The sequence below is a fragment of the Phacochoerus africanus genome, chromosome 11 (assembly GCF_016906955.1).
Source record: "Phacochoerus africanus isolate WHEZ1 chromosome 11, ROS_Pafr_v1, whole genome shotgun sequence".
NCBI classification, from domain to species: domain Eukaryota; kingdom Metazoa; phylum Chordata; class Mammalia; order Artiodactyla; family Suidae; genus Phacochoerus; species Phacochoerus africanus.
Window position 1 is genome coordinate 47,652,893 of NC_062554.1, and position 27,188 is coordinate 47,680,080.

General features: G+C 50.6%; 1 protein-coding gene across 1 annotated transcript in view; it reads left to right on the forward strand.

The window, feature by feature from the left end:
* Positions 1–27,188, forward strand: part of GRIK4 (glutamate ionotropic receptor kainate type subunit 4) — a 456,521-nt gene that overhangs the window by 370,363 nt on the left and 58,970 nt on the right. Inside the window, exon 12 of the mRNA XM_047753544.1 lies at positions 2,323–2,526. Within this exon, the coding sequence (XP_047609500.1) occupies positions 2,323–2,526 (204 nt within the window). The remainder of the gene's footprint in view (positions 1–2,322; positions 2,527–27,188) is intronic.

Genomic DNA, 27,188 nt, shown 5'->3' on the forward strand with positions numbered 1-27,188 from the left:
AGCTGGGCCTGGGCAGCCCTGTGCTCATCTGCTCACCCCCATCAACCCCCCGAGCAAACCTTTCCAAGCACCAGGACTTCCCTCTCACCTGCCCTCAGCACAGCTCTTGGGGCTGGCACAGCTCATCCCTTCTGGCCTCCTCACCGCCTCTCTGTACCCTCGTTTGTGCTCTCCACCTGACCGCCAGGTCCACTTCCCAGCCCCGGGTTCACCTTGACCCTGGCTCTCCTGGGACCTGGCTCACCAAGCAGCCCTTCCCTCTCTTCCCGCTCTCATCTCTCCTTTTCAGGGGTTCGTCCCTTTCCACCTGTACCTGTACTCTGGTCCCGCCCATCCTAGGATGCCATCATCACCACCTTCCCCATATCCTGCTGCCCTTGAGCCACCCTCCAGTCTAGGCGGTCATCCATCAAGGGCTTGGTGGACACTGATGGGATTTTCCAACCCTGTAGTTGGCAGAGGGGGAGCTGCAGTTTGGAGAGAGAGGTGACTCATAGCACTTGGGTGGAGAAGTGGCCTGCCGGCCTGCCTTTATCACCTGATTTCTCAAAATCCTGGTCGGCCTCACCTGAGCACTTCCCATTCACTTGGATGGGAAGAATCCGTGCTGGATTCCTCCATCACCCACCCCACCCCCCAAATCGGCTTTCCAAGGTCTCCAGTGACATGTGACCCAGACCCCCACGTCACAGTTGCTTCCTCTCTGGGAGGGAAGTGTCTGCCTTCTCCTGCTTGAAGCCCCCTCCTCCTCGACCTTCATGACCACACTTTCCTGATTTTCGGCTTTTCTAGCCACTTCTGCTTTGTCCTCCTCTATGGCTGCTCTTCATTTTCCCACTCCCAAAAATTAAGTCTTATCCCTCTGCTTTCCTTCCTCAGTTCTTCCCCCTCGATGGCCTCCCACATCCCGCCGCTTCAGCCACCCCCCTCCCCTGAGGCCGTGCCAACTCCACCCCCGCCCCCTTGCCCTCACTCTGCACCCCCAACCCGCAGTCGGAGGTTCCCTCCTGGATTGCCTGCCAACACCTCCAATTCAACATGTTCCACAGCCTCTTCCTTTTCAAACCATCCACGCCCTTGACGACACCATCCCCGGTGGGTCTCTGCTCGGGCTCCAAGGGCCTGAGGCCCCTCCCCTCGGATCCCCCCTCCCCCACCTGGCATGAAGCCTGACCCTCCCAGTGTGGCGCCAGTCCAACCTGAGCCAAAGCACCGCCTAGGACTCAGCATCTGTCTCAGGAGAGGGTCCATCCTTACTCCCAGCTCTTCTCTCTCTTGCCACTTAATGTTCATTACTCACATCCCCAAGTCTTTAAAACCCTCAGTGCTTCTCTACTATGTAGGTCTGATTACAGTCACCCCACCCCAGCCCCCAAGGCCCATGTTGACCCTAATTCATCTTTCTGTTTATCCTCCCTCCCCCCACAACCTAAGGGCAGCTCCATCGTCTGCCGAATGGGCCATGATCTTTCCCTCTCGGGATTATGCCCTTGGTCCTGCCCTTCCCTGCCCATCATGCCCTCCACTGACACCACGTCCACCTGTCAGTGTGCTGTCATCCTCCGGAGCCCAGCTTGGACAGCTCCTCCTCCATGGGAACTTCCCTGGACACCTCACCAGAGAAGCCGTCCCTCCTCCCAACCTTCATGGCTGGATGCATCCTGCCTTGGGTTGCGGTTGTTGGTACATGGAAGAACCTTGCCTGCTCTGTTGCCAGCATCCTGTACCTCATAATGCGCAGTGATTGGTCTGTGTGGAATAAACACAAAAGGAAGGGGGGGAAAGGAACAAATGAAATGGATGGGGGGCCAGATGATGACCTTTCCTAAGGTAGAGGGGCTTCGACTGGACCCTCTTGTGTGTTCCTGGTAAGAGAAGTGCCTTGGAGTTCCTGCTGTGGCTCAGCCAGTTAAGAACCTGACATAACATCTGTGAGGATGGGGGTTCAATCCCTGGCCTCGATCAGTGGGATAAGGATCCAGTCTTGCTGCAAGCTGCCACGTAGGTCGCAGATGCAGCTCAGATCCAGTGTTCCTGTGGCTGTGGCATAGGTCTCAGCTGCAGTTCTGATTGGACTCCTAGCCCAGGAACTTGCATGTGCTGCCAGTGCAACCCTAAAAAGAAAAGAGAGAGAGAGAGAGTACTGCCTTGAAGTCGAGGAGGGGAGCTGATTGTCACCTCTAAACAAGCCCATTACCCAAGCCACTTGCCTCCTTCCACCGAATCTTCTTCCCAACCTCCTGTGTCCCTGGGCCCCCTCATCACATGCGGCCGAGACACCAGGGCTAAGATGAGAATGACAGCTGCCCAGTTTTGCTGCAGGAAAACCCGTATTTAATGCTGAAGGGGAACCACCAGGAGATGGAAGGCAATGACCGCTACGAGGGCTTCTGTGTGGACATGCTCAAGGAGCTGGCAGAGATCCTCCGGTTCAACTACAAGATCCGCCTGGTCGGGGACGGCGTGTACGGCGTGCCTGAGGCCAATGGCACCTGGACGGGAATGGTCGGGGAGCTGATCGCTCGGGTAAGGAAGGAACAGGTGATTTGGATTTGCGGGTGCGCTGGGGAGGGAGATGGAGGGACAAGAGCTTGTACTGGATGCTCATGAACCCTCTGTTTATTCAGTTAATCTTTTGTGCATTTTTCATTTACTTGTCTATTCACTGCATAATAAATCTTTCCTGAGCTGGCACTGAGCCAGACACTGGTGGTATACATTGGTGGATGAGACCACCATCAGCCCTTCCCCGTGGCTCTCCCGGCCCCAGTGCAGCACCTGTAACAGGTAACTGGAGGCTTTGACCATTAACATGGCTTAGAGAGTTTGGGTTCCATTCTTGGATATTCCAGGAACTTTTTGTTTGTCCTGATTATTTTGTGGGTCATCAGCACCCGTGGCAGAGCTTGGACAGGCCCTGGGAGAGTAGAACACACCCACGTCAGTTGACTTTGACACTTGAGAGGGGCTGTCTAGGACACGTGACTAAATAACAGGGGAAAAGGGATCAACTGTCAGAGGAATTGGTCCCAGTTACAGCTATTTGGTTACTTCTTGTATAGGTTTCTGCTGTCGTTCATGTGATTTTATAGGCCCAGGGCCAAGGTGCACTTGGACAGGCTGTAGATTTTCAGGGTGAATGTGGGGAATTGATTAACATGCAGGGAAGCATCAGAGAATGTCAGTCCTGGGTAGGTTAGAGCAAGGCTACAGAGAGTTCTTCCATGGGGAGAGCTCTGGTTTTCTTGGTACACACTGGTAACATCTGTAAAAATTAATTAAGTGGTTACCAATGCACTGTTTCTATTTCCACAACCGAGTGTTTCTGGTCAGGATAGGTGAGGAGTACCCAGTGCAGACAGCGCAGACCTAGGTTCTTAGCGTGACCTTGAACCAACCCGCCGCTCTCCTGCTTTGCAAGTGCAGAAGGAGTGCAGCTCTCTGGCAGCCTCCCAGCCAGCGCCAGTGTGCAGGGGGCTTTACATACATTAGCTCTAATCCTCCTGGAACATACCTTTTAGCTAGTTGTTATCCTCATTTTACAAATGTGCCACCTGAACTCAGAGAGCTTGAATGACTTGTCTGAAGCCTCACAGTTAGTGTGAGACGAGGCTGGGATTTGAACTACATTTCTCTAGCTCCGAAGTCCACGTTCTCCCCACCCCAGAATACGACCTCAGCTAGACTTGAATGTCACCAGGAAAGGTCCCCATAAGCCCAGGCCCTTCCTTCTCTCCTTCCTTTTTATCTTCCCTCCCTCCCTTTCTCCCTTGCTTGCTTTTGTCCTTTCCTTCCTTCTCGTCTCCCTTCTCATCATTGAACTGATATTATCTTAACATTTTATAGGTACCAAACCTGAGATAAAGATACATTTTTAAAATCCTAATCTTCAAGGATTGAGACCCAAGCCCCCGGAAAAGGATGTGCTGCTTTTCTCTAAGTCCCAGACCCCCTCCCAAAGCAGCTTCTTGTCTGGACCATTCCCCTAGCCCCCCAGAGAGGCACCACCCAGTAGTTAAACCCCAGAAAGCTGAAATGCCAGGTCTTTTCCTTCCCTTCTCACTAATGTGCTCGGTCACCTTGAGCCCGTTCCTTCAGCCCCGTTGGGCTGCCTGGTGACTGGTGGGGTGACTTTCAGGGATGTCAGAGTCAGCGCACAGCCATCCCCTTATCAGCCCCCTAATGAGCAGTGACGTGGACTGGCAGGGGGAGGAGAGGAAGCTGGGACTCAAGGACATGCGGCCTCGTGCTGAGTGACTTGGGCAATCAGACGGGGATCTTAAAATTCACCCCAGATCGCCTTTCAGGCCAAAACACTATTGCTTTATCCTCATCAAGACCTGGCTGCATAGTTTTAATTAACTAATGAACCTATTCATTCAGTACATATCCAGTGGACACTTTGCACTCTTCTAGACGATGGAGATGCAATGGGGGACAAAATAAACATACTCACTATCCTTATGAATCTTAGCTATTAAGGAGTGATCACTGTAGTATTGTTAACACATTGTGTTAAGTTCAAGGGAGGGGAGGTAGGAGGAGCTATGAGAGGGCCCTGGAGGGGAGGGGTCCAGCCTTGAGAGGCAAGGGGGTGGGGAGGAAGGCTTCCCTTGGGACATGGTGTTGGAGCTGGTGTCTGAAGAATGAGAAGAGCATTTCAGGCAGAAGCCCGTTTGAATGCCTTGGGCTGGTGGGGAGATGTGATTCTGGGCAAGTGTGGGAGACCCCTGCCCGGCTCTGCTGTAGGTTCAGTGCTTTGATATGTCTGCCCGGATATTCTTCTAGAATCCCAGCAGAACTAAGGCCTGCATCCCTCCTGTATGACCTGTATCCCAGGACACACAGGAACAGGTCAGAGGTTGCAACAGCAGAACCTTGGGATGACACAGTGTCCCAACTGAAAGAGACCTCAGAGATCCCTGAACCTAAATCTGTCACTTATTTAGGTGAGCAAATGCAAGTTCAGGGAGGCCAAGGAACCTGGCAAAGATCACGTAGCTGGGAAGTTTGGAGCCAGCGTTTAAGCCGTGGTCTGCCTGGCTTCAGGCTCATAGTCTAAGAGCAGGAACTGTGATGTGACATAGAGCTGCCATCAGTTCATCCACTTATTAGCTGTGTGTTCTTGGGAGAGTTATTTTCTTCTTTCCATCCCGTCCTCCAGGTCCTCAGTGCTTATCTAGAAAGAATTTTTGTAAGGATTTAAAATAACCTGTACAGGAGTTCCCTTCGTAGCTCGGTGGCTAACGAACCTGACTAGGAACCATGAGGATGTGGTTCCGTCCCTGGCCTCGCTCAGTGTGGTTAAGGATCCACTGTTGCCGTGAGCTGTGGTGTAGGTCGCAGATACGACTTGGATCCCGCGTTGCTGTGGCTCTGGCGTAGGCCAGCGGCTACAGCTCCAGTTGGACCCCTAGCCTCGAAACCTCCATATGCCACGGGTGCGGCCCTAAAAAGACAAAAGACCAAAACATATATACTTTTACAGATTATACTCGGTGAAAAGCTATTACAAGATCATGGCTGTAATTCCCTGTGCTGTGCAGTATGTCCTTGTTGCTTATCTATTTTATCCCTGCTGGTTTGTTTCTGTTAATCCTGTGCTCCTGTTTGCCCCTCCCTCCTTCCCTCTCCCCTTTGGTAACCCTTAGTTTGTTTTCTACATCTCTGGGTTTGTTTCCATTATGCACTCGTTTGTATTATTTTTTAGAGTCTATGTATCAGTGATACCATGCAGTATTTGTCATTCTCTGCCTGACTCCTTTCACTAAATATAATATTCTCTAGGTCCATCTACATCAAATGGCAGAATTTCGTTCTTTTTTTTTTTTTTTTTTTTTTTAGGGCCACACCTGCAGCATATAGAGGTTCCCAGGCTAGGTGTCAAATCGGAGCTGTAGCCTCTGGCCTACATCACAGCCAAGCAATGCCAGATCTGAACTGTATCTAATACCTACACTACAGATCACAGCAGCACCGGATCCTTAACCCACTGAGCAAGTCCAGGGACTGAACCTGTGTCCTTATGGATACTAGTCAGATTTGTTTCCGCTGAGCCATGACGGGAACTCCCCGTTTTGTGAGTGTGTGTGTGTGTGTGTTTATGGTTGAGTTAATATCCCCCTGTGTATGTCTGTCTATATGCTACATCTTCTTTATCCATTTGTCTGTCAGTCCCTCTCTTGTTCAAGGAGTATGTTTTCCTGGTACAAAAATCCAATTAAGCCAATCATCTGCCAGCAGCTCAGGCTGAAAGCCGTGGTTTCCATCATGCTGGAGCCGGCCTGAGACACCTTCATGGGGGTCCAGAGTACTGAGTGAGCTGGTGCCTCGGTGGCAGGCCCTGGAGTCATCCTACAGGCATGTGTGGCTCTTTGGGGGCTGCTTACTCATGCAGCTTGTGTGGCACTTGAGGGAAGATAGAGAGAGAGCAGGAGATGAGAGGCCAAGGGCGTGGGTGAACCGGGCTGCCCACCAGCTTCCCCTGGACAACAGGCCCGGTAAGTGTGGCTGAAACTGCAGCAGGTGAGACAAAGGTTTGATGTAAAGGAGAACCTCCCCCTAACAGAAGCCTGGAGACCGACTAAGGCATCTTTCTTTAGAGAGTTCGAAGAACGCAGTAGGTAGCCTCCTGGATGTCAGAGTGATATGGAGGAAAGGGTAGAGGCCCGGTCACCTCCACCGGGCGTTCTAGGGCTTCGGTCTTTCATACCCCTTGTCACCTGCTTGCTCAAGATTGTGATGCTTGAACACATGTTGTGTTAGTTGTGGAAGAGCATTCAAGCGTGTTTTCTACATATGTTTGGAAATCGTCAAAGCATGTCTTTTGGTATAAATCCCATTAAAAGTAGGAGTGTGGTTGGAGTGAAAAGAAAAGAATCCATATACACTGGGCCAGGTGGCTGGCCTCTCACCCCCAGGGCTGTGTCTGAGCAGTGGTGATGAGAAGCATGACTATTTGGGAGCTTCTCTGGCTTGGATTCCTTTTGCCCTTGTCCAACCCTTCACAGCTGATCCCAGAGAAGCCCTGCACCATGGTGACGGTGTGTCTTGGTGGAGGTGTAGTTGGCAGAGAGGAGGAGATGGACTGGAGCAGCTTGAAGAAGAAGATGCCTTAGGAACAGTCTCCACAGCCTCCTGTATCACCCCAATAAGTGTATTTAAAAGTTAATTGAAATTGTTGCTTGTATTCAGATACAGAGCCGAATAAGAGAGTCCCTAGGTCCTCTTTAATGCAGGACCAGTTGGGTAAAAGCAGAGGGAGAAAGGCTAGGATAGGGAAGTACAGGGGACAGTGGCAGGACTGGAGGAGGGGCTCCTGACTCTGCTTGTGACGTGTAGGGAAGACACCTGCAGGAGATGATACCCGATCTGATCTTTACGGACCAAGAGAAGTTGGCTGGGGGAGAGGAGGATGTGGAGAGAGAAGGGCACACTGGGAGGGAAGGAACACAGGGTCCAAGTCATGGAAACAGGAAGGTCGTGATAATTTCCATTCTAGGTCACTATACCTGAAACAGAGCATGGTGGGAAGTGAGGTTGGGAAGTGGGCAGTGGTCATTGACAAAGGGCCTCCATGGCCTTCTATAGCCCAGAGCATGGATGGATGGAGGGGGTGGGACAAGTCTGGAGGCAGGGGAACCAGGTAGAAGGCTCATGTTGCAAGAGGTGATGAGAACCGGAAGTCACTAGGGAGATAGAAGCAGGTACACGTTCAAAGGCTGTCTTTCAAGATAACAGTTTTTTTAATAGAGGCATGCAGTCTTTAAAATATATTTATGTTTTAAGAAATGAAAGATTACCTGTAATTCCGCCATCCAGTAATACCCATGGTTAATATTTCAAAAATCATCCATTCTGATTTCTGAATGAATCTATACTTTATACAAGTTCCTTTTGTAAAATGGGGCCATAGTATATGTGCTGTTTGGGAACCTGTTGAAACTATTTAATAGATAAATCATCAGGAGTGGGGACCAAATGGACATGGTCCATGGGAGAGAGAGCCCAGGATGACGCCCAGGTTTCTGACAGGGGCGTCTGAATGGATGGTGGTGCCAGGCATTGAGGTGGAACGTTCAGGAGAAAAACAGGTCTTGGTGGGGAAGGGGATAATTTCAGCTTTGGAAATGGTAACATTGAAAAGTTTGGGACCCGCAGGAAGAGGTGTTCAGCAGAGACTTGGCTAGACTGGAGCGGGTGGTGAGTTGTCTGTGGTCACTGAAGCTCTGCATGGGGAAGGAATCCCCAGGGAGAAAAGTCCTCTGTTCAGGAGCGAGGTGGGGGAGGAGAGCCTGTTCAGGCTGCTGAGAGACGGTGGCTGAAGCAGCGTCCCACCTCTTAAAAGGAAGTACAGAATAGCCTTCACCAGGTTGAGTGATGCAGAAGCCACTGGCAAGAGCGGTTTTGGTGGGTGGCTGGATTGAAATCAGACTGCAGTGGTCGAATCCTCGTGGAATACTCTTTAAAGAAGCTCAGCTCTTATGCGAAAGCAAGGTAAAGCTTTGCAGTAGAAGGAGGCTTCGAGCCAGGGAGGTGGCTATTGCATAAAACGTCTATGGAAGTGGCTGCTAGGAGTTGAGGACATGTCTCTTAGGGATTGGGGAGAGGCAGGGACGGTCACAGGGTTGGACCAGTGTCGTGGTGGTGGAGAGTGACAGTGACAGTAGGCAGGACGGAGGGCGGGGGAAACGGTGCATTCATAAAGGTGTTTGGAGTCCTTGTCGAGACATGAGCACTTCTCTCCCCAGTGAGAACTGGGAACCACTACAGTCAGGGGTCTCCCATCTTGCATGTTGGCCTCATCACCCCCACGTTTGTGCATGGATTTCATGTTTTCAGCTGCTTCCGCAGCTTTGCCCTTTATCCTCCACAACAGCTCTGTGATGCAGACATCATTACCGCCGTGGCATGGGTGAGCAGACTTAGACGTCCACAGTGATTCCCCCAAGGTCCCACAGAGGGGGAGTTAAACTTGGGCATCTGAGTCCTCATCCATGACAGCACACGACCTCTTCCTGCTGGAATTACAGCCACAGTCGGCCTTCACTTCTAAGAGGTCCTTCCAAGCAGAGGATTTGGAGGCTGCTCAGAACTTGGTATCCAAGGCTGACTCTGGCCCAGAAAGGGATTGCGCTTTATCTGTAACATGGGAAAGCTGCACAAATGACCTCTCCAATCCCTTCTCTTCTCAGCAAGTGGGTATGAGGCATCCTTGTCAGTTCAGCCCTGCGCCCTGGTGTCCTGGAAGCAGGGAAACTGCATTTCGCATCCTCAGGGCCCAGCTTGGGAGAGAGCAAAGCACATTCAGGAAGAGAGAGAGCTCTCCTCAAGCTTCAAAGCTCAGAACCAAGTGCCCTGTTGGCATTCAGCGCCCTGTTGGCAGAATGGCCCATTCGGGTTCACTGAGAAAAGGGCTTTGGAGGGCTTAGATTCAAGGCTCATAAGTTTTGGACATCAAATAGCTCTCACCAATGACATTTTGATGAATTAAGTGTAAATAAAGCTGAAATGCTTCATTCCGTGTCCCCTCCTGGGCCCCTGGGAGAAAGGATTTTGGAGAGAGTTTGGCAGAGACCTGGGGGGGAGTGAGCTGTCCGTGGCCTTGATCCACTGGGAAAGTTGTCCAGAGACATTTTGCTGAACTAAAAAAAAAAAAATACAACTAGTCCCCTGAGATTCCTGTTCACCTTGAAGCCAGAGACTACTTTAACTGAAAATAGTTCATAGAATTGTATTCTTTAAAAATCTAGATACCAACCCAGGGACTACAAGTGAGTGTTCCACTCTCCCCACATGACCGCCACACTCAGGGAGGGCTTTCTCTCCCTTCTTAAAGCCTGTCTCTGCATTTATTCAAATAGGAAGAGGTGGGCTCTATTGAGCACTCAATGATTCATTCGTACATTCATTCATTCATTCATTCATTCATCAAAGTGCCCATTCTCTGCCAAGCACTCTTTGGATGTGAGGAATTATGTGGTAGGGGGCTCAAGATCTACTCAAAGAGACTGGTAAACCAAGAATTCCAGTACGGAGAGAAACACACTATATTGGTAATATTAATGAGGATGAGAATAATGATGGTGATATTTATGAACTGTTTCCTGAGCCCCTGACTCCGCCTTCACTCACTTAGTCCTCACAATAACCAGATGTTGCCGATGAGGAAACTGAGTCACGAAGCAGATAAGGAACCCATCCCAGGTCATGTGGGTTGGGAGTGGCAGGGGCAGGTTTGCTGGAAGTGTGGACGAGGTAGGTACAGGCCTGAACAGGGAGGGACTCACCCAGGAAAAAAACCACTGAGCAGAGTCTTGAGGATGGAGAAGCAGCATCTCAGTAGAAAAGAAGATTCTAGGTGTGGCAGATACTGAGATCACACCAAGCAGTGCAGGTTGTTCTCTGTGGCTGGCGTCAGGTGAGGCAGGGGTGGAGGAGAGCAGGGCTCTAGGCAGGGGCTAGTCGTGACAGGATTTATATGTTGGGATATTTAAACTATGTCCAGAGAGCTAATGGGAGCTATTGACGAGTAAGGTGGGCTGTTCTTTTTATTTCAAGAGAGGAGGGCTGGCGTAGTTGGCTCTGGTCCCAGAAGGTTAGTTCGGCCAGTGAGAGAAGGGTGGGCTGGAGGTGGGGAGACCACATGCAGGTATACTCACCATACGGTGGTCCCATGATCAGGTGGGATGGGATGGGATCTGGATGAAGGCAGGGGCCGGGATGGCCGGGAGAAAATAGTGACAGTGTGGGGTTTCGGCATTTACTTCTAGGACCCACCGAGTGGGGGAGCTCCCCTTTCGTGTAGGCTTTTAAGCACGGGTTCAGGTTGTCCTGCCCTCAGGAGGAGAGGGAGCCTCTTTGCCTCTGGGCAAGGTCCTTGCCGGAATGGCTTCTCGGGGGCGGCGTGTCCAACAGCGGTCCCTGCAGACAGCCCCCGGGGACCTGGGAGGGGAGGAAATCCATCTTGTCTGGTTCATTACGCACAGGCTGGTGTCCTTGAGAATAAAAGGGCCAGTGCCCTGGGCTGCATCTTGGACCACAACTGCCTTTGCTCTCCCTCTCTCGTCAGACCCTCCCTTTACAACCCTCTGTCTCATTTTGAGTTCTCAAAGCTTCTTTTCTGTGCCTCGAGTCCTTTCAGCCACCTGATAAAAGCCAATAAAAGCAGTTCGGAGACTGCAGCTGCTCTGCCTTTCTTCTGAGATGTCTGTATTGGTCTGCCTCGGTGACCACTTCCTCTGTCCCTCTTCAGAGGTGAGGTACACACTGCCCAGGAGACTGCAGCTGGGCTCCAGAGCCTTAGCCCGCCATCGGCTGAGTCCCAGAGATGCCTCCCTGGCTATCACCAGCTTTCAGCAGAGGGTCTGCCGTGGGCCTTCAGGTTCTCTTTTTCCTCTCGCTTCCCAGGGGTTTGTAGAGACTTAGAATGAGGGTCTCCTCTGCTGAAGGCACCTCTTCCCTGTTTAAAGCTGAGCCCCCTTGAGGGAGAGGGGGTGGTGGCCATGACAAGGGCCAGGTGCTATTAGGGCCTCTACACAGGTTATTTCATCTTGTCTGTGCCTGGCAGGGATTATTACTCCATTATACAGATGAAATGGCAGCTCAGAGAGTCACCAAGTAGCCCAAGCTCAGGCTCACAGCAGGCAGCCAGCGCCCAGACTCAGCCCCTGCTCAGAACCCCACCTTGTGCTCACGTCACTTCACCACTAGGGTGGCGTCAGAAGTGGTGGCTGGAACAGAGAGTGATTTGGGTACAGCTTTCCTGTCCTCTGGGTCTGCTTGCTGGGCAAATGAAGAGGAAGGAAAAGGCTAGTCCAGGGGAAGACCAGAAGGGAGGAGGCTCCCGGAGGCCAGTCTGAGAGGGACGCCTGGATGACACATCCTCACCGCCGTTATCCAGGAAGTGGGTGTTATAACTGCTTTCTTTTTGCTGACTGAATGCACAGCCCAGAGAGGCCAGTGCCTGCAAGTGCTAGGATTTGAAACCAGGTCCCTTCCCTCTAGGAGCTCCCCAGCCAGAAGGGCAGACCGACCAAAGAAATGATCTCAACACAATGAACACTGACAGAAAAACCTATGAAATATGTGCTGTGTTACAAATTCAAACAGCATCATATTCAAACAGCAGAGGGGTTCTCATTGTGGTTCAGTGAGTTAAGAACCCAGCATAGTCTCCGTGAGGATGCCCGTTTGATCCCTGGCCTCGCGCAGGGGGTTAAGAATCTGGTGTTGCTGTGAGCTTCGGTGTAGGTCGCAGGTGTGGCTCGGATCCTGTGTTGCTGTGGCCATGGTGTAGGCCGGCAGCTGCAGCTTGGATTTGACCCCTAGCCTGGGAACTTCCATATGCCATATGTGTGACTAAAACAAAACACAAACACAAAAAACAAACAGTAGAGTATTAGGCAGAAATTACTTCTGAATGGGGACCACTGAAATGGATTCTTGGTGGCAGTGGGACTGGCAGCTCCTTGCGGGCAAGCATAATGTCTAATTCCTCCTAATCTCCATATGGACCCAGCATGGTGCCTGGGACACAGGAAAGTGGTAACAAATAGTTGCTTTGAATCATGCAGAGCAAGGCATCAGGCTCTAGGCATTCCTTGAATAAACTTAGGTCATTTCTCAGTAGCTTTCTATCAACCCAACTGTCAACCTGAGGCTTAGAAAACCAGGCTACCAATTGATTAAGCAATCAGCAGAGAGTAATTTAACACTGTGAGGCAGTCACTGGGCTAGAGGTTCAGGGTGAAAGGACAAATGAGATTTGCTTCCGTCTTTGAAAGCTTACAGACAAGGTGATATGGAGGTAGACGTCGTACAGACAGGTAAAAGAAACGTTTGCCCCAGTGTAGGCACGGGGGAGGAGAGGATGTTGCTAGGGGAGCCGCAAGTAGGGCTGGACCAAGGAATGACGTTGTCCATCACCAGTGAGGGTGCGCAGTTTAAATCCTCATCTCCCAGGAAGCAGCATCAAGCCTGTTGCCTCCCTGGGATCATAGAACATGAGGCCCAGAGAAGGTCAGCCACAGATCCAGGAAGAGAGAGCAGAGCTTTGCCCGTCTTTCCTTAGACCCCCGTGATGGTTCTTTTCCGAGGAGGAGGAGGTTGATGTGGAAGAGGATCTCAGGGGCGCTGGAGTTCGGTTATGATCACAGCTACCCCAGCAGCTCCAGACTGGGAACTCCTCCAAACCCCATGGGTGTCTAGAAGCAGCCTGGGAAATTTGTCAGAAGGCTCACTTCTTGGGAATTATTTCCGCCCTCCCCACCGAGTGCCAGCTGTTAAGGGGAGTTGAGGGTCTGCAGAGGAACTGAAAATGGATTAATTAAGGCATCTGAAAGCCTTCTGAGAGACTGGCTTGCTGGGAAACAGAAGAGACAGGCAGTAGGGAATTGATTTGGGGCAGGGGTGGGGAAGGGAGCGATGGAAAGGGGTATCTTAATATCTTCTAAGAATACTCTGGTCCTGATTTCCCACTTCATATGGCAGAGGTGAGGTGTCACCTACAGGCTCAGCCATACACCGGGCTTTTAGTCTGAGGTCAAGGTGCTTTCAAGGACTCCAATTCAACATGTGGACCCTTAACCTCTGTCCTGTTCCCCAAAGCACCCAGGAATTCAGCTGCTGATTATTCTCCAAAGCCTGGGTCTCTAATGTTGCTAGTCCTGGCTCTTGCACTCTCCTCCTCTCCAGGCGTAAGGAACCTATTCCTGAACCTGGGGCCAAGGCCCTACTTATGTACTTCCCATCCTCAGGCAGTATTACCTGCCCCTACATGCATTGATTCAACACTGGTTGTGACTTCAGATTGAATAAGACCCAGTTGTTACTTTCAGTGAGCTCACATTCTAGCTACACAGAGCATCCAAGGACAGTTGCACAGGTTGTGTATAGTACAAGGGGTGAGTGGGGCCTGAAGCCTAGCCCTCACACTGCTCACCAAGCATATGCTCTGGTGTGGGGCCATATCCACCTGTAAATTTTCTTCCTACAAAGACCTTTAGTTTGCCAAGTCATGTGCCCCCTAAATCAGCTAGGAGGATCAATTTTTATAATTTGCACAATGGCCCCAACTATACTAGGAATGAGGCCCAGGGTATAAAAATAATGAGACCACAACATGTGATATATGCAAAATGGAATCGTATACAAAATTTTATGGGAACACAGGGAAAAAAAAAAAGAAATAGTTCAGCTTGAGGAAGCCAGGCAAGGCTTTAGAGCAGAGCTAACAATAATAATAGCTACTGTTTATTGAGTACCTACTACCTGCCAGCATTTCTCATGCATCATTTCCTCTCCAACAACAATCTTACGAGGTAAATGTTATTATTCACAGTTTATAATGAAGATGCTGAGGTTAACTTTAACAGAGAGGCTAACTCAAGGTCACATAGCAAATAAGTGATTGATCTGGAATTCAAAGGCAAGCCTGACATCAAAGAACACAGTCGTTCTAGCACACTGTGTCACCTCTAAGGGAAGTAACAGTCAAGTTGGACCTTGATGGATAAGTAGGAATTTGACAAGTGCCAAGGGGGAAAGAGTTGCAGGCAGAGATAACTGTGTGAGCAAAGACACAGAGTTTGAATTAGATGACAGGTGTAAGGAACACGAGCAGTGCAATAGGTTGAAGGGAGGTCAGTTGCTTGAGGTGATGATGGGGAGAAAGTCTGGGACAGTTTGTGAAGATCATTGTAAGGCGTGTGGACCATATTTTAAAGATAGTAGGAATTGCTGGAGTGTCTTCAGGCAGGGCAGTGACATGATCAGATCTTTGGTCTGGAAATAGATTCTAGAGCAGTGGTTTTCAAAGTGTGGTCCCTGAACCAGCAACATCAGCATCACCTTGGACTTGTCAGAAACCCAGATTCTGGGGTCCCATCCAGACCTACTGAAGCAGAAACTCTGGAGGGGAGCCTGGCAGTGTGCATTTTCACAGACCCTCCTGTTCAAGTTTGAGAATCACAGGCACTCTTGGCATCCACTAGACTGGATGGATGGAGGAACTAGGAGCAATGAGACCAGCGCAGAAACTATTAAATAATTCCAATGAAGGCTTGAATGATGACAGCAGCAGTCAGATCTGAGGGGGAGTGATGGATTAAATGGGCATTTCAAAGGCAAAATGGATGGGGCCTGGCTGTTGAAGGAAGAGAGAGCAGGGAAGGGGTGGAGAGACTCAGGCTGACTCCTTCCTGCTCTTAGCTTTGGGTGGCAGCTGCCTGGTAAAGTCGTGAACTGAGAAACGGCCCCTGGAAGAAGAGTGGCTTTAAATCTTTAGGCAAAGGTGAAGAGATGACATGAGTCTGAAATGCCGGCAGGACTTGGAGGTGGAGAAATGCAGTACGTGGGAAAAATGTGTGAGGAAGGCCAGTAAGAGGGCAGAGCTGGGTCTGAGCTCATTTGGGGGCCGTCAGGATGCAGGCGGCGGTGAAATGGGACTGAGCGTGCTCCCCCCTCTCCCCTGCTGGCCCCCAGGTACGGATCCCTGCTCTCTGTGTGAGCTCGGACAAGCCACCCAAAGACCCACCCCACCCTCCTCTTCATCCTCGAAATGGAAACAATAGCACCCACCCCCAGGGAACGGTGAGAAGTCAATGAACTGTAGTGTCTGCAGTGACTCCGAGAGTGTCAGCCCGCTCCTCTCCTTCCTGCCCTGTTACCCGCCTCTCTGCCTCTCTAAGGCTGTGCATGCACTTCCTCTCCCAGCCTAAAGCCCAGTTCCTCAGTGCCCCCTCTATCCATCCCCAAAAGTGGGTACACAGGCACTGGCGTGCCCGCACACACATATACACACGCACACCCCGTCCACCTGTTCCCATGAGATGAGCTCTTCCAGGGCCAGGTATTTTCCTCTCCCAGGCTGGCCTGGGCTGATCCCTCCTTGCCACACCTGTCTGGAGACCACAAAGCTGTAATTGATTCACACAAAACTGAAGCATTTCATGCCCATCGTGTTCCTGTTCAGGGAGGTCCAGACAACTCCCAAAGATGACAGGCAGTGATGGTGGCCCACCAGGCTGTTCTGACCCTCTCTCCTGGCCTCTGCAGGAAAAGGGGACACAAGGAGCAGGAACTCCCTCCAGAGGGACAACTTCTGGGCCATCTCTTGGGGGAGACATCAGCTCTGTCAGGTGACAAGGTGGTGGCACCGGTGGCAAGTACACACGTTCTCTTGATCTTGAAAAAAAAAAAAATACCCCAGATGGAAGTCTGGGTCTGTCCCTGAACCTTAAATTGGTGCCTGAATGTCCCTGGGCTGCCTGCCATTTGCTCACATGTTCCGTGCATACACATTTCCCCCATGCTCTGCCTTCATCGGCCCCATTTCACCAATATCCCTACTATCTGAAGGATTGATTCAGAGCCACAAAGTCCTGCATCTCCCATCACTTGCCCCTCACTCTCTCGTCTTCTCTTGGTTCCAGTTCCCGCATATGGTTTGTACCTTTGCTCTTCCTTCTGGCAGAAACCTGTTTCCCCAAGTCTCCAGTCTACTATTCCTGCCTTATTCTCTAAGTCACCCCCTCCAAGAAGCATTCTTTCTCTGCCACACTAAGGGACCCCATCCTCTCTCTGAGCCATTCTACCACATCACCTTGTTGTATTATCTTCAAAGAAACTATTCCCAACTGACATTGTCTTGCTTATGGCGAGACTATTTGTTTGTTGTGTATCTCCCTTCACTAGAATGTAAGCTCTCTGAGGTCAGGAACTACATCTGTCTGGTTCAGCTGTAGAATGGTAGCACCTGGAATGGGCTCCATTATCCACAGGGCTCAGGGATTATGGGATGGATGGGTAGATGGATGGATGGATGGGTGGATGGACAGATGAGTGGATGGATGGTTGGGTGGGATGCTATGGAGGCATGTGTGAAAGAACTAACTGCTATGGCCCTTGGACCCAGGGACCTTAGAGCCTGGACGGAACAATTCAGTGGTGAGAACCAGCTGCAGGTTTCCAGGTGACCCCTTTGACTGACGACAGGGAAAACACATGAGTGGTCCAGAAGTGCTGGAGCATCCAGCAGGCCAGGGCAGCCAAAGAGGACGTTTTCCTGGGTGCTGTCCCCCCAGGGCCACTGTGAGGCCTGTACAAGCTTCCAGTAATTCCTGGACCCCTTCCCCAGCTCCCCACAGCTGGGCCTTCAGCTCATCCTACTATATGCTCTACCCGCCCCAGGTCCCACACCAATATTGCTTTGAGAAAGAAGAACTTAAGCCACCTCGCCCCTCGCCCCTCTTCCCTTGGGGTGGGGATTCTGGTGTGAGTTGTCTGACTCTCAGATTGACCCCATCTTCTATCTTGTTCCTCAAGCCACAGCCCCCTCTCTTCCCTCTTTAAGCTTTGGCTGGCCTAACTGAGTATCTTCTCAGGCCACTCCACACACCCATTTATCCTCCAACTGCCTTTGGACTAGACCTTGTCCCCTGTGCTTGCCGTCTCGATTTCCTTGCGTATGTGTATTGATGGGAAGGGTTGACCGCAGCCTGAACACCAGGGAGCAGGCGCCCGGGTCACCTGTCTGGGTGTCTGAGTCACCTCACCTCAGGCTCCTGTGTGCTGGGCTCACCCCCATGACTCCCTGTGCTGACCTTTTTTTTTTTTTTTGCCCGTCCTGTGGCCGATATTGCACTAAAGGTGGTAGTGGACTCCGTGTGTTGAACACGTCCTGCGTGCCAGATGCAGTTCTGACAACTGCTTTACAAAGATGATCTCATTTAATCTTCAAAGCCTCGCGAGGTAAAGTATGATTACCTCCATCATATAGATCAGCAAGCAGACTCCGACTTCAGTTGTCCACGTCACACCCCTGAGAAATGGTTCCAAACTCAAATGGGCCAACAACGTGCCCTCTTAAGGACCGTGGGGAGCTGCCCTGGTCACGTGCCGTGCTGTGCTTACTAGGGGTCCCTCGGCCATCAGCTGCTGCTGCTGTGGCTCCCTGCCCCAACCCCCTCCCTCTTCTCAGCAGCCAGGCCCCGCTCGTCCTTCCCCTTCCTGTGAATAAACAGCCCCACTTCAAAGCATCCGTAGGTGACAGCTCCCTCTGTCCTTTGGCCATCCCTCTCTCACAGAAATGAATTCGCGCCAGAAGGTCTTGTGGTTTCAGCGCGCTTGTTGCCATGGCTTGGCCTCGCCATCTCAGTTCCCGGCCAGAATCACTATATGCTTTGGGAGGCTTATTCACAGACTGTTTTTCTTGCTGTTCTCTACCTTGTCAGGAGCAACTGACATCCTACCATTTGTCAGCATGAGAGCCGGGCCTGGCTCGATCATGCCAGTGGCAGTGTTGGCAGCTCTGAAAACAGCCCTCTGAGAGCCCCATTCTGCTCCGCCCTTTCCAGAACCTGTGGCATTATTCCTTATCTCCTGCAGCCCTTGGATGTGCTTCTTAGCTTGACGACAAACTTCTGCTCCAGCTGTGTCTACATTTACAATCTAGACAACAGAATGTAGGCCTAGATCTTTTGAAATGGCAGCATGTGGATGGCTCCAAAAGTCTGTCAACTCTTGCTAAATGGATCCCTTATCCAAATCCAAAACACCTCCTGAGCAGACCTGCCGGGTCCTGGATGCTGGCGGCCTGGCGGCCTGGCTGGTTGCCAGGGAGTGACAAATAGTGGAACACAGGCAGGAGATGAAAATGGAGGGTGGATGTGGTCAGTAAATACAGCCAAAGCTGGTGTCAGTTTGGCCAAAAGCGAAGGAGAGTTGATAGGAGCAAATCAAGTAGAAGGGCTCAGCCTTCAGAAACCCCGCCAGGCAGGACAGTGCAGCCCAAGCAGAGGCCAGGTCTCAGGGGCTTGAAGCAAATGCACAGAGGATGGAAGCAGGACGCCAGAATCAGGAACCATGTAATAATAGTAGCAGTAAACATTTATTGAACAATAAACATTTTCTGTGTGTCAGGCCTTGTATACTAATTCATGTCATCCCCACAGCAACTCTGTAAAATAGAAGCTGTTACTGTTCATACTTTACTTGTGAGAAAACAAGTTCAGAGAGGTCAAGTCACTTGCCCAAGGTCACACAGCTAGCAAGAAGCAGACTTCAACCTGATACCTTCTGACAGCTCTCTGTCACAAAACACAAAACGGAACATCACTATTGAACAAGGAACCGACTGCTCTCCCGCTCTGGGTTTTGAGACCCATCCAGGGTGGGGGCTGGCAGGTGCTGGAGGGTATTTGAAGCTCCCAGCAGGGAGGCCGTGTTCCCTCCAGGGCTTTGCCCCGTGTTCATAGCACAGAGAGAGCTGCATCCTCTGGGAGTTTCACAATCTGTTCAGCTGTTTGGACCAGAAAAGGGACCTGGACTTTTCTCCATCCAGATGTAAATGCAAATCCAATTAGAGTATCCTGATGTTCCTTTTAGCCCTTCTTGATGTAGAAGCCACCCAGAAGTTTAAACAGTAGGTTCACCATACCTGAGCTTACGTTTCTTGTGTGTGTGCAATGACCGGCCCCTGCCACAAATAATGCAGCCATTGCAGCTGGGCATGTATGTTCTGGGATTTTTTTCTTCCAAAGAGTCAACAGGATGCTGAGTGTCAGGTTTGAAGGTATCCATTCTCTCTTCTATTTGAGCAAATCACTTAACTTAAAAGAAATTTTTTAGGGAGTTCCCGTCATGGCTTTGCGGTAATGAACCTGACTAGGATCCATGAGGATGCAGGTTCGAACCCTGGCTTTGCTCAGTGGGTTAAGGATCCAGCGTTACCATGAGCTGTGGTGTAGGTTGCAGATGCGGCTTAGATCTGTTGTTGCTGTGGCTGTGGTGTAGGCTGGCAGCTCTAGCTCCCTAGCCTGGGCATCTCCATATGCCATGGAGGTGGCCCTGAAAAAAATTTTTAATGAAATATACATATAGAAAAGTACACAAATCATAAGTGTCAACTTGATGACTTATCACAAAGGGGGCATAGCCATGTAATCACAACCCAGGGCAAAAACTACACCAGTGCCAGCACCTGCAGATCCTTGTCCCCACGCCTCCAGATGCCTCCTTTCACTCTCTACACCCCCCTCCCATCACACTGAACTGAACACCATCCGTGCTGAGTCTTATTCTCCTATTTCTGAATTGGCTGTTGCTGATCTTGAGGTTGTTGTGGGGCTCAAATGCAGCCTGTGAAAAAGAACTTAGGGGGATGTTATTGTGGGCGGGCCCATGAGCCCTGTCCGCACGTCTCTGGAGTTGACCAAACACACTTCATCACCCAGGAAGGGTGGCCAGGGATTTACAAGGACATCTCTAGCTCTCCTCTTCGAAAAATTGCAGGGATCCCTGAGAAAATGCTCTCTGCCCTTGGCCATGGTTTTGACTCATGTGGATGCTGATAAGAAATGAGGAAAAGGCTAGCTGAGCCAGATGGTGGAGCTGATGGGGCAGATCTTGGCTTACCCTTCCCGGAGCCCTGGGGCATCCCAGGGGCCAGTCTGAGGCAGAGCCGGGACCTCCCTTCTGTCCAGCAGGACAGTAAGGGGTGGGGGAATCAACAGAGGAGGAGCAGTTGCAGGCTTGGGGTGGAGAGGAGGTGAAGTGGGGCGGGGGGGGGGGCGGGTCTGGAAGTTCTCTATGGCCGTCAGCAATGCTCTCAGCAACCGGTGGTACTTTATGTCACCCAACAAAAACAGTCTAATAACAGGCCTGTGAATCACACCTTTCCTAATGCAGAGCTGACAAGAGGAAAGGGCAATAAAAGAAAGCGCTGTGAGCTAGAGGTACTGTCAGATTCCTCCAGCAGCCCATTCGGCTGCAGAGCCCCCCTGGGCACGCCTTATAAGCACAGGCTCAGAACCCAGAGGCCCTAATTGGTATAGAACTAGCTTGGTCAGTGGCAGCTCTCTTCCTGGAAGGTCAAGGCTACATGTTGGATCCTCGTGTGGGCCAGTTAGCCTTGCTCAATGTCAGGGCCCCACGCCGCACCCCAGATCTTAAACAGCTTTCCTGGCAGCCAGCAGGGATGGGAGACAGACGGAAGTGTGTGAACTCACTGGCGGAAACTCCCTGCCTCTTATCACGGGGCCTGCTGATGACCGTGCTGTCATGTGGGCTGGAGCTTTTCGCAGTTTGATTGGGAAAGAAGGAGCCTTGGATTAGGAAGGAGAATATCATCCAGAAAAATTAGCTGGGATTCTGTGTCTTTTCTTTTTCTGATGTGTCAATCGTTGGTGGATCTTCAGAAAATCAGGGGCGATGATGGCGGGGATGGTAATGGGGCTGCAGTGGAGGAAGCAGAGGTCAAGCTTTCTAGGGCATCATTGTGCCTGTGGAACTGCTGAGACCCAGAGTCTCAGTGCTGTTTCTTTTTCACGTCCTAACCACATAAACATCGTGCAACATACATCATGCATATTGGTTTTCCAATCATGGGATTTCTTTGCACTCTCATCAAAACCTACATTGATGTTTTGAAACGATCATCTTTAAAACATAAAATTGAAGTTGAACTTTCAATGAAAACTAATAGCTTACACTTCAGTAGCATGTCCTGCTCCAGGCAGTAATCTAAGTACTTTTCATGTAGCCATTGAGTCTTCGCAACATAGCCCTGATGTATGCATCACACTGTCCCCATTTTCCAGATGAGGAAACTGAGGTAAGGGATAGGGGTTTAGGTCACTTGCCTAAGACTGCATGGCTGGTGCATGACAAGGCTAGCTATAGAGTGTGTGTTCGTAGCTAAAACATTAGGACGAGTGGCTCCCCCAGCTCAGAGTCAAGGTGAGAAAATAGCAGGAACTGAGCTCCTCCTTGCTTTGCATGTGTTCATTTGGTTGTGCCTTCCTTCCTCAAAGGTCGATTTGGCGCCCACCAGGTGGCAGGCCCTGTTTTAGGGTCTGGCAATATGTGCGGACACAGCAAACCCCAGGCTCTTGCCTCCTGGAGCTTTTTGCTTTCTAGACAGACCATAAACCAGTAGATGACTACAAGAAGACAGTTTTAGATTGCGACTTTTGCTGTGAAGAAAACCAACGAGAGAGAGGGTGTCAGGGAGAGGATTCCTTTAGATGGGTGCTCGGGGGAGGCCAGTCTGAAGCACAAACAGTGTGGAGAGACAGGCCAGTCTCACCAAGGCCAGGGCAGAGCCGAGCAGGGAGAGGGAGGAGTAAATGTGAAGACTCCAAGGTGCGCATGAACCGGTCGTGTTTGAGAAGCAGGATGAAGGCAGCATGGCCGGAGCGTGGCAAGCGGGCAGCAGGGCACAGCCGTGTCACAGCGCCAAGTGGGTGGTGATACAGAATCACTGTCAGTACACTGGGGGGGGTCTCTCTGGGCTCTTTTCCCGGGGCCCATGCACACCCAAGGGTCTGAGGAGAGTGACGAGAAATCCTAAGGTCACAAGGGAAACATCGACATTTATGTTTTTTCTTTTTTAAATGATTTTCATTTTTTCCATTATAGTTGGCTTACAGTGTTCTGTCAATTTCTACTGTACAGCAAAGTGACCCAGTCGACATATATATATACACTCTTTTTCTCACATTATCCTCCATCATGGTCCATCATAAATGGCTAGATAGCGTTCCCAAGGCTATACAGCAGGATCTCATTGCTTATCCCCTCCAGATGCAATAGTTGGCATCTATAAACCCCAGACTCCCCGTCCATCCCACTCCCTCCATCTTTTTTTTTTTTTTTCTAAATTCAAACTGAAATGTGATGTGGCCTTCAGTTACGACTGTGAGCCACAGACCTTAGTGGCATTAACCACACCTGTGACTTCGTCACCAGTGGTGCCGTTAGAGTGTTGCTGCTAGACCTACCTCTGGCCCCTGCGGCCCCTGTATCACAATTATGTAGCTATGCATCATATAATCTAGTCATGTGATGCAGCAGGTGTAATCAACATTTTAAAACATTTTTAAAGAAGGTTAGCAGACCTCCCCAGGCTGCTAATGGGGTCCATGTCATAAAAAAAAAGAGTAAAAAGGTGCTACAGAGAATGGCATGGTCTGCTTTAGTTTTCACACGCCCCTCTGGCTACACTTGGAAGAGTGGATTATAAAGGGTGCTCCATCCACACAGCTCACTGCATTTAAGCCTCACCGCAATCCTCAAAAATAAGCATAATAGGAGTTCCCGTCATGGCACAGCGGAAACGAATCTGACTAGGAACCATGAGGTTGTGGGTTCCATCCCTGGCCTCACTCAGTGGGTTAAGGATCCGGTGTTGCTATGAGCTGCAGTGTGGGTCACAGACGCAGCTCAGATATGGCTGTGGTGTAGACCGGCAGCTGTAGCTTGGATTAGACCCCTAGCCTGGGAACCTCTATATGCCGCCGGCCCTCAAAAGACAAAAATAATAATAATAATAAGCATAATATTTCCCCTTTTAGATATGAGGAAACTGAAGCACAGACTTCAGGTAACCTGCTAAGCTGAGAATGGCAGAGCTGGGATTCAGACACATCTCTGTCTGATCCTGAAGGGCAAGAGGGTCCATGGCCAGTGATGAGAGCGTGTGACAAAAGGTCAGACAATATCTGCTTGGCCTCCTGATCCAGCTTGGATCCCAGAGCCGCACGTCTTCACCTGTGAATGAATCACCAACCCTTCTTCCCTTAAGCCTGCTTCTTTCCTAAAATCTGCCCACATAGGCCAGTTACATAGCCCTGAGCTGAGCCAACTAAATATTTCATGGGGATTTTAATTTAACTCTAAAGAAATTCATGCAACCCTGAGATTAGACTGTTACCCCGAGATATAGCACCAGGGAGGGATCTGTGAATGACGTTGCTGCTTCCCCTGGGATGCTGCTGCTCCTCTGGGCTCAGCTCTGAGAGTTATAGGCTCCGCCCAGGGGGCCCTGATCAACCCTACAGACCGGGGCTCAGGTGAACTTGAAAAGGCTCTGCCAGGGTCTCCATTTGAACAGGAAGCAGCCTGGTTCAACTCGGTGTGTGTGTGTGTGTGTGTGTGAGAGAGAGAGAGAGAGAGAGAGAGAGAGAGAGAAAGAGAGACAGGTGACTGGGCTCCAGTCCTGTCCCCTTATCCTTGTTCCCATATCCTGACCCAAAACAAGGGAGAAATGTGGGCTTGACACCCAGTCTCCCCAGTGAACAAGAGCACCAGACATTTTGCAGGTGCTATGCGACCCCAGACTGCGGCGGATGCGTGTCGCTGAGGCTGGTTATTAGGGAGTCTAAGTGGTGGGTCCTGCAGTTGCTGGAGCCAGGAGTGGGAGTGAGCTCCCCAGCACCTTCAGATCCCGTTGCCTCCTGATGCAGCGACCGGGGGGAATCACAGTGGGTTCCCTGGGCACCTCACTAGGTGGGGACAGGGGAGAGAGGGAGAAGCGTTCCCAGCAGGTAAATGGATCAAAAGACAAAAAGTGGGTAGATAATCTAATTTGCAGTAGTCCGAGCTGCAGATATTGATCTGCTCCGCTGCGCAGCACAAAAGAACTGAGGGCTGGCGAGATCCTGGAAGCCGGTCCTTCCTCTTCTGGCCGCCTGGCTGTGGCTGGGCCTGTCCTCAGCATCCCCTCCGATGACTGTGGCGGTGCCATAACCCAGGAGTCTGGGGCCCCTTCCCCTTCGGCATGGGCTCTCTGGGTAGCCCTGCCAGAGGAGTTATGGGAACAGGGCCTGGGAGGGGGCAAGGGGAGAAGGGAGCCCTCTAGTGAGGATTTGGTGGGGATTCGGGTCTTCTTTAGGCTGAAGGAAGAGGATATCACATCCAGAGCATGACCTGAATCTACTAATAATGACCCATCTCCCTGACAAATTCTGTGCTGCCTTCAAATGCATCAGAAATCAGCCTGATTCTGCTGTCAGCAGGAGGAGATGTTTGGGGGTGGTCCCCCTCTGCTCTGCACCTTTGGCTGCCCTGGTTGTTAATTACAGACTTATTGTGTATCCACTTTGCAAAAGTCACTATGAACAATGCAGCCATAAGAAAGCAGGCCAGGGGAGTTCCCGTCGTGGCGCAGTGGTTAACGAATCCGACTAGGAACCATGAGGTTGCGGGTTCGGTCCCTGCCCTTGCTCAGTGGGTTAACGATCCGGCGTTGCCGTGAGCTGTGGTGTAGGTTGCAGACGCGGCTCGGATCCCGCGTTGCTGTGGCTCTGGCGTAGGCCGGTGGCTACAGCTCCGATTCAACCCCTAGCCTGGGAACCTCCATATGCCGCGGGAGCGGCCCAAGAAATAGCAACAACAACAACAATAACAACAACAAAAGACAAAAAAAAAAAAAGAAAGAAAGCAGGCCTGAGAATCTTCACATCTGAAGCTAGCTTTTTCTGTATCCTAGCTATGTAGGATGCAAATTAGTAACCTCTTAGGACCTCAGTTTCTTTATCTGTAAAATGGAGCCAATGGCAACTTTGAGATATTAAATGCATTAAGTTTTTGTAAGACTTGGTCTCTGCTTTATACAGTCTAATGGAGAGCTAAATTATGTGCAAGAAAATCCACAAAAAAAATGTAATAATAACAGTAAGAGCTAGTATTTATTGGAGTTCCCTCTGTAGCACAACAGGTTAAGGTGTTCTGCAGCTGCGTTTAGGTCACAGCTGCTGCTTGGATTTGATCCTTGGCCCGGAAACTTCCAATATGCTGTGCATGGGGCCCAAAAGGAGAGAGAGAGAGAGATGTAATTAAACGATTTTTTTTAAAAAAAGCTAACATTTATTAAGAATTATTTGGGAGTTCCCATCGTGGTGCAGCAGAAACAAATTTGGCTAGGAACCATGAGGTTGCTGGTTTGATCCCTGGCCTTCTTCAGCAGGTTAAGGATCCGGCATTGCTGTGAGCTGTGGTGTAGGTTGCAGACACGGCTCAGATCCCACATTGCTGTTGCTGTGGCTGTGGCGTAGACCGGCAGCTGTAGCTCCGATTGGACCCCTAACCTGGGAACCTCCATATGCTGCGAGTGCAGCCTGAAAAAAAAAAAAAAAAAGAGGGAATTATGTTGTGCTGGGCATAAATATGGCATGGGTTGCTCACTTAATTCCTATAGAGGCTCCATGAGGGTGGGAAGTATTGTTATATCCCCTTTATGGATGAAGAAACTGAGGCAGAGAGAAAGTAAGTCCTTTCCCAAGGTCACTCAGCTACTAAGTGCAGAGTTGGAGTGTGAGCCCAGGCCCCCTGTTCTAATACAAGATGCCCGCTAAGTGGTCTGAGTGGCGTCTTCTCACCTTTGATGATTGGAAGGAGGGAGGCCTTATTCCTGAGATGATGGATGGTAGGGAAGTTCATACTGAGGAGGTGACCTTTGAATGGACCCTGAAGTGTCGAGTTACTGTTGGACATTCTAGGTGGTGGAAGGGGCCTCATTTGAGCTCTGGCTGTGGGAAGGTATGAGGTGCTCAAGTTTGAGGGTCAGCTGAGCCAGACAGGCTGTGGGGACCTAGGGGGACGTGCTGGGAGCTGAGATTGAACTTGAAGGCATGGGCAGACCATGAGGACCTGACTCCCAGGCCCGGCTTTAGAGGACTGAGCATCATGGATAGTTTTTTAAGAGAGAAGATGGGGACAGGCAGAGATCAAGACAGTAGAGTAGTAGGACATGACCCCCCCCCCCCGCCCCCCGCCACCGCCCGCTCCCACCGCAGATACGTCAAGAGGAAGGACAGGCCTGACTGTCATGGTGTGAGTGAATTTTGTTAGGAAAAGAATATTAATAACCACCATTTATGGTGCATCTACAATATGCCAGGCATTGTGCTTTGTGCACTGTATTATTATCTCATTTATCTTCCTGTCTACCCTGAGGTGGTGATTATTATCCCCATTTTGCAGATGAGAAGCGTGAGCCTGGAGAGGATGTGGAACCTACCCCTGGTCACACAGTAACTGGACGGCTGGGATCCCAATTTGCTTTGGTGGCAGAGAGGCAGGGCAATGTAGTCACAAGGCAGAGCAGGCGGAGGGAGGGAGAGCTGTGTGTTTGCATTTGCCTCACTAGGAGGACCAGACGGGCTGTAGAGAGAGGCCATCGAGGAGATTCAGCAGGATAAGAATCGGAAAGTACCCTGTAGGCATTGCAACGTGGAGATAGGTCACTGCTGACTGACTGGAGTGACACAGGTCAAGGGCAGCATAGTTGCCAGAGTGCCCTTCGAGGAGTGAGCGCTATCAGTGCAAGGAAGTGAGGCAAAAAATGAGGATGGCCCTTTCTTGCCTCTCTTCGATCTTTTAAATTCACTAGAACCAACTGAATTTGT